The 14,826-nt window shown below is 36.5% G+C and overlaps 1 protein-coding gene across 3 annotated transcripts in view; it reads right to left on the bottom strand.

The window, feature by feature from the left end:
• Positions 1 to 1,087: 1,087 nt before the first annotated feature.
• Positions 1,088 to 14,826, bottom strand: part of LOC106055124 (uncharacterized protein DDB_G0283697-like) — a 64,739-nt gene continuing 51,000 nt past the window's right edge. For all 3 annotated transcript variants that reach the window (XM_056021254.1, XM_056021253.1, XM_056021255.1), the window contains exons 5-6: positions 14,744 to 14,795; positions 1,088 to 5,925 (exon numbers count right to left, since the gene is read on the bottom strand). In XM_056021254.1, the coding sequence (XP_055877229.1) occupies positions 4,873 to 5,925; positions 14,744 to 14,795 (1,105 nt within the window). In that variant the 3' untranslated portion in view covers positions 1,088 to 4,872. The remainder of the gene's footprint in view (positions 5,926 to 14,743; positions 14,796 to 14,826) is intronic.

Raw genomic sequence — 14,826 nt, 5'->3', positions numbered from 1 at the left:
CGTCCATTCTGCTTGTTACAGTCCCGGGTCTAGCAAATGCAGCAGTGGCAACTCTAGCCAGCAGTTTACGAATGGGGCGCCTCGTGCTATTAGAATTGTGTTTGTAAATCATTCATTTGTATCATCTTTAAGAACCAGTACAAACTAAATACCAACAAAATTGTATATATATATGGATATTATGTTCAAGTAATCATACCGTTATTTACAGTTCATGATCATTAAATTATAATGGTTTCGTTAAATTTGAATATATTCAACCATAACTTTAGAAAGTTTTTTAATAAGTCTGGGATTGTCACGTTATTAAACATACGAATTTATTGTCTACTTCTTAACGAGCTTTGATTTATAGTTTGTATCTAGTACACGCAAAAGAACTTTTTTTTCCGTAGCAAGTGTAACTAAGTCAGTGTTTCGTGTGACCACGTAGTATGGGGTTAAATGTTGGATCTTTTAGAGCCGACCTGGTTAGTGCCAACTCTGAGTTTATCAATGAATGTAGTTGGCAGTGCTGACACAAGTTTGTTATCCAACGTGAATCAAGTATAACACACACTAGGGACACTATGTATAACTCTATTTGTTTTTCGTGTCACCTAAGACCAAGATTGAAGGGGGTGTACTCTCAAACTACACACACACATCTGGAGAGCTAGGAATATGGCTTAGCTTTGGATATTCTTTTGTTGTTTGACATAGTTTCCTGTTAGGTTCCCTAATGTTTCCTGTTAGGTTCCCTAAGGTTTTTTGTTAAATTCTCTAAGGTTTTCTGTTAGGTTCTCTTAGGTTTAGGTTTATTTTAAGAACGAATAATTGTTCCAGTGACATGCAAACATTCCTGTTTTAGATAATTAAACGCATTACAACACAGGATAGTTCCTAATAACAAATTATTAAAAAAGAGAGAAAAAAAAAGAAAGATCGTGAGAGAAAGAGCTAGAGCTATAGGAAAAAGAGATATTGGGTTAGAGAGAGAGAGAGAGAGAAAGAGAGTTAAAGTGAGAGAAAAAAGAGAGAGGGGGAGAAAGAGAGAAGAGAAAAAGGAGAGTCAGAGCAAACAGTAGTTACAAAATACAATAAACTCTTTTTTGTTGTTGTTGTTGTCAATTTTAATGTAATTTTGTCACAATCACAAAATATAGGTATTTTGACATGTATGGCGCCAAACAGTGTGTGTCGTCTGATACTTCCTTGGCATCAGCAGACGTGCACAGAACGTTTGGCAAGACCGTTTCAGGGGCAATTTTTTGTTGATTAGTTTCTTGCCTCGAAACGTTAGAATGCACATAGAAAATTAAAGTTTTAGATGGGATAAAAAAATGTAATCTAAAAGCCTAAGTAAATTAGCGAAAATGCTAGAAGGAGAATGCAGCTGAAACAGAATGCAACTTACAAAATACCAGTGTCTAGGTCACTCAGAGACAATCTGAACACAAATAGTGCATGGAGGCTTGATTTCATTTCTTAATTTATACTTTGACATTTGTTTCTCAAGAGTCTTCATTGAGACAATTGTCTTCTGAGTCTGGACAATGGATTGGACGTGACACTGTCACTAACTAGACAGCGGGATACACAGAAGCTGTTGGACTGGGCACAATGACAGCTTTACAATATGTACACAACCAAAGCCTTCAAACATTTTCTTCTTGGACCAAAACAAAAAACAAAACTGTCGAGGTTTTGGTCATTGCAGACGAGGAAATGTTTTTTTTTGCACTGAAGGTCAAGGTCATAGCGTTGTAAGAGATCAAGCTGGTTGGTCAATGTGGAGATAGTCAAAGAAATGTTAATTAGTGAAAATGAAATTCTATGAAAGTGTACTACATTCAGTTAAGTCTGCAAAGTCCACAAGACAAAATGCTTTCCACACGTCAGCAGACGTATTTTGTTTTCAACATCTAAAACTTGCTCCAAAGAAATTGATTATCTCCCTCTTCCAAAAGAAAAATGTGCCTTTCATTTCTCTATGGAAATGTACATGCAACAAAAAATATTGCTCCTTAATTTCTATTAAACAGACACTGTCTCCTCTTGGTGGGTCTACTAGTCCTAGTCTATCGCTGCTAATTATAAAGCTTTCTAGGGGAGACAAGCTGACATTTATGTTAAATCATCAAACAGATAGGCAAAACTGGGAAACTGTACACAATATTTTTTTTTTCTCTTTTTTTTTTTAAACATTTTTTTAAAACAAAAAAAAAAAATAGAGCTGTGACATACAATTCTAAAGCTAATAACTTTTTCATATTTTATATTTGTTTAACCTGTGAGAATGTGCACACTCAGTGCACAGTATGACACAAATAAAAAAAAAGGTTTATATAGTATGACAAAGACCACTGTAAGAGAGTAATCGATTGTCTGGTCAAATAACATTGTGTAATGATTTCCACTGTATATTGCAATAGAGTTTTGTCAAATAACACTGTGTTTTAAATCAAATCTCAAAACAGAATTTGACATAATTCACTTCATGATGAAATTATAGAGATGATAAATAATAACCAACATGATCTAAAATAAAAAAAATATTGTTTCATTACATTACAAGTGTAACATACCATAGTTTAATTTCTGAATTTGGATGCATATAAATTTAAAACTTTTTAGGGAGTGTTGTGTAGCTCATGAAAGCAATATCGATGAAAGAGGCAACCAACAGTTTGTACAAAACATGGAAGAGGAACAATCCTACTAAATATGAAGAAAACTGGAACAAAACAAAAATAAAATCTGATCAACAACAAAACAATGCTAAAAAGTAAACGCACCAACTGCCAATGTAAGGTCCTTAAGCCACTGTATTTTGTGTTGACTTCCACTGTATAATAGTATATGACAATGTACAATAGTAGCATTTTTTCAACAATTTTTTTTTTTACAAACATTTTTTCAACATGAACAATAGAGTAAACTTTTTTTTATTATTTTACAGCACTTAAGTTTTGTGGTAACTTTTGAAAGACCATGTATTCAGATTTGCACAAATGTAACAATAAAATCAGGAGAAGAAATGGAGCTACCACCTCTTCATGAACATTAAGACATTTGACAATTTCAAAGTTTTCTAGAAGTTTTAAATTTCTTTTTCAATTTTTACTATTTTAAAATTTATTTTGTCTTGAAATTAAATCCGTTTGTTATGTTTAAACATTATAAATTGATTGCAGTCCTCATCTGGCAGCATTCAATGAAAAGCAACTAACAAAAAAACATCATGCTAGATAAATGAAAAAATATTGATTTAATACATTGAAATAGAATTTTAGTTTTTTTTTTATTTTCCAACAAAAGAGCATTGTATTCAGAAGACTTGTATTCTTTGGTCATAAATAAATTTTTCATTACATTTAGATGAAAATAATTTTTTAAATTTATAAAATTGAACTGTTTTAGAAAATTGTATTTCTGTATTTCTTATAACTAAGGTTTACTGACTTGCAAACTTCACTTGACACAATGCGTGGGCCAAGGTTTAGGATGTTAGAAAAGTTCTAGTTTGTTCAGATCAGATATGTTCTTTTCTATAGGTATTTGAAACTATTAGTTGACCTAAAGTTTATACTTGTAAGTTTTCAAACTATACATAACAGAATGTAAACAAAAGAAATACTTTTGAGTTTTAATTTCGGTTCAGTTAACAAAAACTTCATAAATCTGATTTGACTTTTGTATGTATCATGCATTTCTTCAGTGTGAAACATTAACTCTTGCCCCACAAGATGGCAGAACAAACACATAACAAAAAAATCAGTTATTAAGAAACCTTTTGTAAACGAGATAACAAATGATTCATAAAATATCAACTAATTTGAGTACAATGGCTTTAGACAGTAATAGCAGTTATTCAATGGAACAAAATATTTTTGTTTGTTTTTGTTTTGTTGGTTATTATTTAGAGAAGTCCAATGAAAGAGATGAAGAAAAAGATGATAGAAAAACAAAATTAGTGATTTTGAAGAATTTGATATTTTGTGGTCTCTTCTATAACCTATGGAAAGTTTATTAGTATTGATTTATTAGAATAAGTAAAAATTTAAATTGATACATCATTCTGTGGAACTATATCATGACAATAATAAATTTTAATAGGAATGATCTACTAAAAAGCAAAAGACCATTTATGTCAGAAAGATAAAAACTGCTACTGAAATAATAAAAAACAATGTTTCTATAGCATCTAGAAGTCAACACTTTCAGAGTCAGGAAGATAAATCCAATAGATTGTCACACTTTTCTTTTGTTTTAGTTAATTGACAAAGTGTTGCTGAACTTTGACCTTTGTTACTTGTCAGTGTATTCTAATTGAAGACATTTGATATTCCCTTGAGAGTACGTGAGATCTTATGCAAACAGCCAGTATGCATTGCAAAGTATTCAATCATAAAGTTGAATTCAAATAATCCAATGTGAAATATGAATACACAAGAATACAACACCCAAGAAGAAGAAGATGATATCCCAACATAAAGGAAATAGTGCATGAAAAGGAACATTTCTATGGCAGCCAGTGACATTGGTAACCTTGCATAAGCAAGGCTGTGGTCTGACCAAAGAGTTGAGGCATGTGCAAGTGTCACTTTGACATCAAGGATGCATACAAAGAGGAAAGAAGTCAATTATCACAAAGCATTGATGATCTTGCCAGTATAGAATTCATAACTTGACAAATTACATTGAATCAATAGTGTCAATATCTGACAACTGCCTGATTTGTAGTAATTTTTTTTTTCTTTTTTTATTTTCAATGTGTGTGATTTTGAAGTGACAATCATTAGTGACTGTGCTTCTCTCTTTCCGACTGTGCTATCTACTTTCTAAATCCTTAATGGGCTACACCAAAAAGCCAGAAAGATAGGATAGAAATCAACCAGTCCTTGCGTTCTGCATTTCTTTGAAGAAACCGTGACCAGATGGACTTTCAACGAAGGTGATTTTGACATGATTGCAATCGACGTCAGTGACAGTAATGCTATGAGAACTGTCAAGCGTGTTCCTACGTTTGGCGTGGTGCAGTTTCTTGTGGTGGTACTGGTCTGGGCTGCTGTAGCTAGCACTACGAGGATGGTCCCGGATGTTGCTGCTGCTGCCTCCAGGGCATGAGCGAGAATCTTTCTCCTCCTGCTGTTGATGCTCAAGATCCTCCTTGAGAATTTGAGCTTCCATGCGCTCCCTCTCTTTGTTCACTTGGTTGTGAAATTTTGTGCTGAAGTTCCAATCATCTTCATCGTCGTCGTTTGAATATCTTCTGAATGGTGGGGCTCTTTGTGTCTCCTTTGTGTTAGTAAGACGACAGTGGCTGGCTGAGTCTTGAGATTCACCTGGTTGGTCGCAGGCCTGACTGTGGTTAAGATTCTCTGATAATTTATAGATGCTATTGTTGTTTAAGGAATTGTCTTTGTTGTTGGATGTGTCATGAGCTGGGCTGAGCTCTCTTTCATTGTAGTCTACATCTGACCTCACGCGGTGAACCCTCAACACATTGTGCTCTCCAGGAGAAGAGGTCAAGGCTGGTGAATATTTGACCTCCCAGCAATCGGATGTCGACCATTTGTCATCATCGTCGTCTTCTTCTTCATCTTCATCCTCCTCCTCGTGTCTGCTTTTCTCATTCTCTTCTTTGATCACGGCCAACTCTTTCCTGGACTTTTTCCTGGCCACTTCGTCAGATTTGGATTTCTCTTTTTGATCTCTGGATTCCTTGTTGCCTCGAGTTCTGCCTTCTCGTTTCTTAGGCTTGACTTTACGCTCTTTGATTGGACGTGGAGGACTGCCCCACAACAGTGGCAAGCGATCTGAAGGGAGATAGGGCCAGAGGTTTTCTTGAGATTGTCCACGCTTTTTACTGCTGGGAGTCATCACTAGCTCATCCTGTTCACTCTCTGCTGTGTCACTAAGTTGTTCAGAGCTGGCCAATCGCTGTAGAGGAGAAAAAAACCCATATTAGATCAATTTAAAATATAACGCATCACGAAGATACTGTATAACAAATGACAAGATTAAGACAGCAATAGGACCCCACGATGACCTGCTAACTGTTGTAACAAACAAAAATATTCAACTCTACGGCCATATCACAGGTCATCAGGGCTCACAAAGACCTTCCTACAGGGAACAGTACCAGGAAAAAGAAAAAGAGGCAGACCAGAGTAAGTGATGGGACGACAAAATAATAGAATGGACGGGCCTGTCATTGAAAGAAATTATTTTCAAGGTAAAAGACAGAGGAATGGAGAAAGACTGTCAACAGATCTTGTACGGTGCCCCAAGGTTCAGCAGACTAAGGGTAGGTGAAGGTTAAAATATAATTTTAAAAAAAAGAAGTTTGATAACAATTCATATACACTCTATCATTGATTTTCTTTTGAAAGCCAGTTATAAACATTTCAAGCAATGCTGTTAAGGTCTGCAACATACCCATCTCCAATAACAGCAGCATACCCATCTCGAATAACAAAGCCCCTCTCTAAGTCTTTTTATTTAAAAAAACGACAATATGATAAAATACGCTATTGTTTCAATTCCATGAGAGGACAGGTAACTCTCTCTGCAAAAATTAAAAACCTAAGTAAACATTTTTATAACAGATTCAGATCTGATACTGACAAAGTGCCAATGTTGTGTACAAATATTGAATGGAAAAAAGCTGACAACTGATAATCCAAAAAAAAAAAAACAACAAAAAAGCATAAAAGTTCCACAAAGAAACAAAGTGTATAAACAATGTGGCTAGATAAATCATTCTTGAAATGACACTAAGAACAAGTGAGTTAGTTACAATCTACTCAGAAACCTACTATTAAAAAAACACAACTCTTCAATGAAAAAGTAGCATCTTAGCAGAAAAAACAAAACCATTATAGTAGTTATGCTTTTCTTATCTCCCCTGATTACATGTAGTCTATAAAGTTGGCAGGAAAGCGACCATTAGTAGTTTTATTTATAGATGTTTGTGTATTGCAACCTTGTCTCGACCTCAATTAATATGACGCTAAACTTGTTTTACTCAACTACACTACCCACACTGCTAGACCAGTTTGAGGCAATGACATTTGTCTCCACCGCCCACAGGTTGTGATATAGGTCAGTGTTGATGATTGATATCGACAGAACATCCAGATGTCTAGATCTACTGACACTCAATTACTTTTTGATATAACTTATTTTTATAACTATCATCTATAACATTTCTTCGTGACCTTAGTAGAAAAAAAAAATTATCTGCAGATCATGCATTGCCTTCCTATACGTTGAGAATAACCTTTGAGCCTCGGGGGTCAATGAAATTATTCGCAGTGCACTCTTAAAATAGATGACAGTGCTCTTGCACGTCCCCACCCCACGTGTTTAAAATGCATATTTTATCATTGCACGTGTGTAACGTAGTAATAAGAGTGACACGCGTTCTTTGCAATTAAAAATAGTACATCTCAACGGAACAACTAGGGGCAGTAACCCAGACCTAAAGACTTCAGTGCACACATGTACGCCTACACACACGTAGAATTTACATGCAATCAACTAAACACACACACACACACACTCATAGCATAGAGACCTGAAATAACTTCGACAACATGCACACACACACACTTGTGTTTCTAACGAACATTCTAATCTAAAACTGTTTCCAGGACCGTTTCAAACATGCTTTATATTCAGCCTTAAACTGACTAGAGTACAATGGCGTTGTCCTGATGAAATACAAAGACATGTTTGTTGTTGTACCAAAGAACGAACAGAAATTGTTGAGAATGTAGACATAAAATAACTACGGAGACAACAAAGGGAACTAAAACTAGTTTTGAAAGAAACTCTTTTTTTGTGTTTGGAGGAAAAAAAATATTTGAAGAACTGAAACAAACTGCATTTGAAGTCACGTTGGAATTCTGTTTATTTATTCCTTTTAAATACATAGAAATATTTTTGGCTGAATCATATATATATATATATATATATATATATATATATATATATATATATATATATATATATATATATATATATATATATATATATACAGAGAGAAAGAGACAGAGAGAGAGAGAGAGGCTCTATATGACTGTAAAAGACTTGGTTTCAAACTTCTAATCAAAGAAATGCTTTTAGAACTGACGTTACATTGTACTTTTAAAACGTTAAGCCTTTTAGTTGTGAGCACCATCTAGTTTTCTATGTACTCAAAAGAGATCAGCACAGGTTAACTGGCTTGTGATCGTAAAGATGGATGTGGGATTTTCACTTTGACAAGCCCTAAATAGGCTGGGGGCTGATTAGAGACCATTCGTTCCAGTCTATGACGATTAGTCTCGGCTGATTTGGCTAATCTACAGGCAAGTGACTTTGCAAAGAGCTATTGCTCTTCACTGCCCAGAGGTTGCGACGTTGCAAGTCAGTGTTCAGGCCTTCTAAGACGCTTGGCCTCGGTCTAACCTATCTTATTTTGGATTTTTTTAAACAGTTAAATACAAATTGTCTGAGAACTAATATTTTTTATGCTCGTATTGAGGATCTTTTACAAAGGTGAACAGTAGCGTGATTTACCACCTACCAAGGTGAACAGCATCGTGATTCACCACCTACCAAGGTGAACAGCATCGTGATTTACCACCTTGCGACTATAGTGGCAGTAAAGAGATCAGCAACAATATGCTGCACTAGAATGATCCCTGCAGGACAGGGGGCGGACTGGGTCTCCAAATCGGCCCGGGCATTTTTATACCATCCGGTCCGTAACTTGTCATATGAAGGGCCTCCAATTCTAGGTCTACTTGTCCTCATTATGTTACCTTTGATAATGTATCAATAACTGTACACATACTAACAATGAACTCTATATCTTCATAAGAAACGTACCCCTTATGTTGCTTTTTATTCGCTAAGTGTGTGGGCCCTAAGAAGATGAAGCCTACCAGTAGCACTGTTACATTGTTTGATTATTTTCGGAAAAATGTGTTACATTAAATTAGTATTAGACTGTCAAATATTGTTTTTAAACACAACGCTTGGAGGGTCCGTTTTATAAGAGAATACTATATAAAACCTTTAACAATTTAATACGTTCCATAGTGGCATCGATGCGGCCCTTTCAGTGTCTCTACCGGCCCATTTGAGTATAGGCCCAGTCCGCCCCTGCTACAGGATAACCTAATGGAGATGTGTCGTTTCACAACTTAGACACTGAAAGGTTTAAAAAAAAATTAAAAAGGTGAAAGATAAGAACAAAACGGAACAAAACAAAACAGATTCGGAGACAATGAGCACTTGAAATTTCACTTATTTATGACTTCTCTTGAACACAACAACATGGCCTTGGCCTTGGTTCGTACAGGTCAGGATGACGCAACACGTAAACAAGCCTGACCTACTTGGCACATCCGGGTTTCCGCGAACTAGAGAGAACTGGTAAAGAGGTGAACATACACCCCAACTTAACTGCACCAGACCCCCGTCCAGCCCTCACCTCAATCCAACACCAATTCATATCACACCAGGCAATATCATTAAGTTAGCTACCTACCAGGTCTGGAGGTGTTTTTACCGTCAGGCCAGGTAAAATGTAAGCGGAGGTAAATGAGAGAGAGGGAGAGGCTTGGGGGTTGGGGGGGGGGGAGCAATTTGTGCAAGTCAAGCATGACTGAGCCGAGGCTTCGTCTCAAACTTTGCTTGATGTGTGCAAAAACAATACTTACAAACAAGTGCAGAAAACAGGAGGCTTGAGAGAGAGAGAGAGAGAGAGAGAGAGAGAGAGAGAGTAGTGGGGAAAGCAGGAGGACGCGGAGTCAGAGAGAGACGAACGAGGAGTCAGAAGGAAGCAGAGAGATGATGATGAGACAGGATGATGAGTAGATGAAGCAGAGAGAGAGTGAAGATGAATAGAGAAGGTTCAGGCGTCACAGAAAGATATTATGTGGTGACCAAAGTAAGCAACGCCCTTTTCCAATATTTTACCGAATTTAAAATCTTTCATTGAAATGAAACTAAAATTCGCCGATCAAAAAAGGTGAAGGCTTACTAATTAGTATGAAGTTAATTAAAAAAGCATGGGCACTTAGGTTACTATCGTACTACAGGATAGACATCCTAGTCAACAATTGTCTTTCATAAAGCTGGTTATATACTTGGTTATCTTAAGAAATGAATCCATTGTTTTCTTGTTGTTTTTCATTAACACTCCAAGGGCTTGACTTAACACTGGGCTTTTTGATATCAGTGATACTGCTCTCTGCTAGTCACCTTGACAAAGGTCGTGGTTTTGATAGCCGACAAGTGTGATCATTAATCTTATTTAAAAAAACAACCGGCATAAATATCTCAGTCTTTCTATCAAAGAGCCGGGTTTAATTCAGTGGAAGCCCTGGACCAGATTATGTTTGAAAATGCGACTAATTAGAATAAAACATTTTTGTTTACACTTTTAGCACCATAGAATCAAATTCCAAAAGCATTGTCGCTTTTGTAAGACAAAGTCACTTTATTATGTAGTTGCTTAACAGTGATTCTTCTATAAAGCGTCCCTGACACTTAGTCGCATAGAGAAACTAACAGTGATTCTTCTATAAAACATCCCTGACACTTAGTCTCATTGACAAACTCTCTTGATATTTTCTCACGTTTTTCTTTAAGATCCACTGTTTCGTCCAACACATTTCTCTACATCGCTTTCTCTGTTCTCTCTCTCTCTCTCTCTAACTATTTGCATAGAGAGAGTTAATCAAAATATACACAAAGAGCAGATTACTCTGATTAACTAAGAAATACCCAATTTATATATCAAACAAATAGACTTTCTTCAGTTTATATGTGAAATTATATTGAATAAATAAAAAAAATGTAAGATTTTCACTTGACTAACTAATGTCAAGGACGCTAGATTGAACTTCTAAATAACTAAATAAACTTACAAATAGAAGAGCTTCAAAAAAAAACTTAATTCTGCAGTGCTAAATTGTGCACAAAAGTTACAATGCAACTATTCAAAGCAATAGCTCAGCAACATTTGTTGTGTGTGTGTGCGCACCGGAGACACCACAAAGCTTGCTCTCTATGTGGCCCTTCATCCATGTATGGACAATGTCCAATAGAGACAAGACATTGGAGCACAAGTACCAAGTTCTCTTGGGATCATTTGAAATGGTCAAACACAGGAACTTTCTAGGATGTCGTGTCAAATAAAGAGTAGAGTTTTTAGGGCCAAATAAATGTACATTAGAAAACAACAACAAATAGCTACATTAAATATGAGACCAAATTACAGGCTCCGAGCCCTGGACTAGTACTGCGCTTTGGACACAGGTCACCAAGTGTTGAGGACGCTGCTACATTTTAGCACATTGGAACGCGTTGACACTTCTAATTATGTCACTACTCCACACACACACACACACACACTCCTCTCCACAATTAAGGCGGAAAGGTCAAAGTCGTGCCATCAGGGCAAAAGTTATTTTTAGCATCAAAGAGCCTCATTAACCAAAGAGAAATAAATTGCTATAGTTCTGAACAATGGACTGGTCATAATTAGATAGACCTCCCCGCCACCCCCCCCCCCCAACCCCCCGTTTTTTCTTTCTGTTTCCAAAAAAATATTTTTACAAAAATGAAAATATTATAAGTCAATATTTTTAGGCAAATAATAACAATGATTGTACTAATAAAAATCAACTGATATTAGTGACCGCCATGAATGGGTACCATTTAGTTCAATGTTTAGTCAATCTGTAGATAGGGCTCTTTAACACGGCACATGATATGCTAATCACTACCGGTCATGTAAAAACATGAGCGGGGCCGGCCGTAATGGGGGCCTTGCACATAACTTAAAACAATATTCTTTTTGTTTAGAGATAAACTAGCCAAACCAGTAGTCAATGGCGTTGGTGAAAGACACAAAGGTTTTACTCTATTGCGTAATTTGAGTTTTTCCAGGTTTATTTTTTTTGTTTTTTTATTTCATTTGGGGCCACCAAATTCACTTCGTCTAGGGCCTCCAATTGAGTCTATAACAAAGAGGAACCCACATACACACACACACACACACATATATATATATATATATATATATATATATATATATTTAAACGTGACCTGAGTCCATCATTAGAGCGTGGTAAGACATTAAACGTTCCTGTAACCCCATTCAAGGATGAAACCATAAAGCATTTTAATACGTCAATCTCTAGCATGACCTTCACCTTACACAAAATATCAAATCTTCTTCGAAGCACTCACTCACGCAGCTCACGCACGCGCCCGCAAACACAGTTACCCCCCCCCCCATTTTTCCTTTTTTTTTTTTACGCACACACGCATTCCGAAGAGAAGGGGGGTTCATGGCCCGGTCACTGCCTATTTTCAAGGCCACTCTCAAGGTCAGTCCTCGTTGTGTCCGAACTTAATGTAACAATGCAGGGGTGCGGTTCATGTCTTGTACTAGCACAGAGTATCTAAACATGTGTGTGGTCATCCAGATTCTCCAGTGTTGTTAATGTTCGTTGAGATTTGTACTCAGTTTTCTTGTACAGCTAGTGAAAGAGAATGCATTGTTTCAAGGGTTACGCTCCTTTGTTTATGTTATGTCCCTTGTCCAAACTGTATTATTGATCACACTTCATATTCAACATTACTCGGAAGGCTGCTAATGCCCAGCCGTTGGTTTGTAGCTTCAAACAGCGAGCAAAAGTAACCAACCTAGGCGTGTTCAATTCTTAATAAAAAATAAACTGGAAAATATTTCTTTTAAAACAAACTTAAAACTTGTATTTGTATAAACACAACTTCAACTTGAAAGTAGAGGCATGTAGAAAGATAAATGAAATGATAAATGAAACAAGATATAATTCACTACAAATACACGATGGTGTTTGTATGCCTCGTGTCTCTAAGTCAGATTTTTCCTAACTTTGTCCTTAACGGAACACTTTGCACATTCTGAGTATTTAGCGGAACACTTTGCACATTCTGAGTATTTAGCGGAACACTTTGCACATTCTGAGTATTTAGCGGAACACTTTGCTTACTTTTTTTTTAGAGAGATGACTTCACGTCGTGGCCTACAAGTTAATTATTCCAGTAGTTCGTGGAACATATATTCAGGCCCGCGGAACACTAGGGTTAGGGTTACGTGGAACAAAGTTTGGGAAGCACTGCTCTATGTCATCTCTTCGTCAACTTTCACACCAGCATTTACACACACGCCATTCCATGCCGTGATTTCATCAGAAACTCTTCAGCCTACACAACCAAACACATCGGCTCTACTTTTCACATGGTTACATCATGGTTACATCAGATACTCAATAACAAAGGTTTGTACTTGATCACATTAGTCAACACGTTTTGCTTTTTTGCTAGATCTGTAATAACTTTGAATTTCTTATACAAACAGAAGCTGGTCTTAATCTGCTGTGATTTGGATGCCGGCACATGGAAATCTACGGAAGCTCGTGTGTGTGTGTGTGTGCGCGCGCGTGTTGTTGGGTTTGCTCGCAATAGTTGACGAGGATGAAAATGAAATAGGTTGCTGTTTAATTTGCTGCGTGATTTTCTCCCTACGATATTAAATATTTCGCCACTCCAACCCACTTCTATAGAGGCCTAAGTCTGGAAAAAAAATATCTTCAGACCGCACAAAATTAACGAGCGGTCCCGCAGTAAATTGGGTTGACTTCTGCAAGCACTGACATCTACGTCAGAAGTTTAAAAAAGAAAAATTGTCGGGGGAAAAAATTAAATTCGTGATGAATTAACGAACGCCTAGCACGGAATGTACAAGGTAGACAGTCATGAAAGGTCAAGGACGAAATTGCCTGCACACAAATGTCAGGCTCGAGATGAAAAATGACAATAACTGGGAAGTTGTTTTGTTTTTCAATCTTGCAGAGAAAATGTAGGGCCCAAATTTCTTATTACAGAAATGTGATTATAACTTGCAAGCCTCCAAGATTTTCATACAGGAAACTCTTATTACGAAAATGTATGTTGGACATTTTTATAAAATAGAGGCCAATCCATAAATAGCAAGTTCTGTTGTTGCATCGGGTGTACGACTATGGAAGTAATGATTGACACTTCAAACACGTGACTGTAGAACTGAATTCTAAATAAAAATGTAAACCACAACTAGATGACTGTTAATATAAACTAAGACTAGATGACTGCTAATATAAACTAAGACTAGATGACTGTTAATATAAACTAAGACTAGATGACTGCTAAATCTGAACATCTCCAGGAGAATGTATTCGTAAAATCGACTTTAGGATAGACTAAAAATACATTATACTTGTCCAAAGTATGTTGGTGTTGTTTTTTTCCAAGAGTCTATGAAGGGTGTCATAATCTAAAGCTTTTACCCAAGAACTTGGTAGCAATATAAACGCCCTCCGCCCCACTCCCTAGCGCCCATCAGCCTCGGGGCGAAATGTACACTAAATGTACACTAAATGTACACTAAATGTCTAGCTCTGATGCAAATCTTGATGTCCGCGAATGTTTTGATGATATACTGACAACCAGGCAGCGAGACGAAACCAGCTAAGTAAGTCAACAATTTACACACTGAGTTTCATACTTAGTCACACTGTCAAGACTAATGTACTTCAGACATATACTCGTATCACTGACAAGACCACTGCACTTGAGACAGATACTGATATACATTGAGACCCATTTAATAGTTGACACTGGGAACACATTCAAACTCATTGAGAGACTCATCACATTGAATGTTTCTTACCAGTTTGCGTTTCTTCCTTAACATCCTCTGTTTCTTCCGCCATTCTTCTCTTCTAAAAAGTAAGAAAAAAAAGCATATCAAAA

This window comes from Biomphalaria glabrata, chromosome 2 (assembly GCF_947242115.1).
Source record: "Biomphalaria glabrata chromosome 2, xgBioGlab47.1, whole genome shotgun sequence".
In the NCBI taxonomy this organism is placed as follows: domain Eukaryota; kingdom Metazoa; phylum Mollusca; class Gastropoda; family Planorbidae; genus Biomphalaria; species Biomphalaria glabrata.
This window is presented reverse-complemented; position numbering and strand designations above follow the sequence as displayed.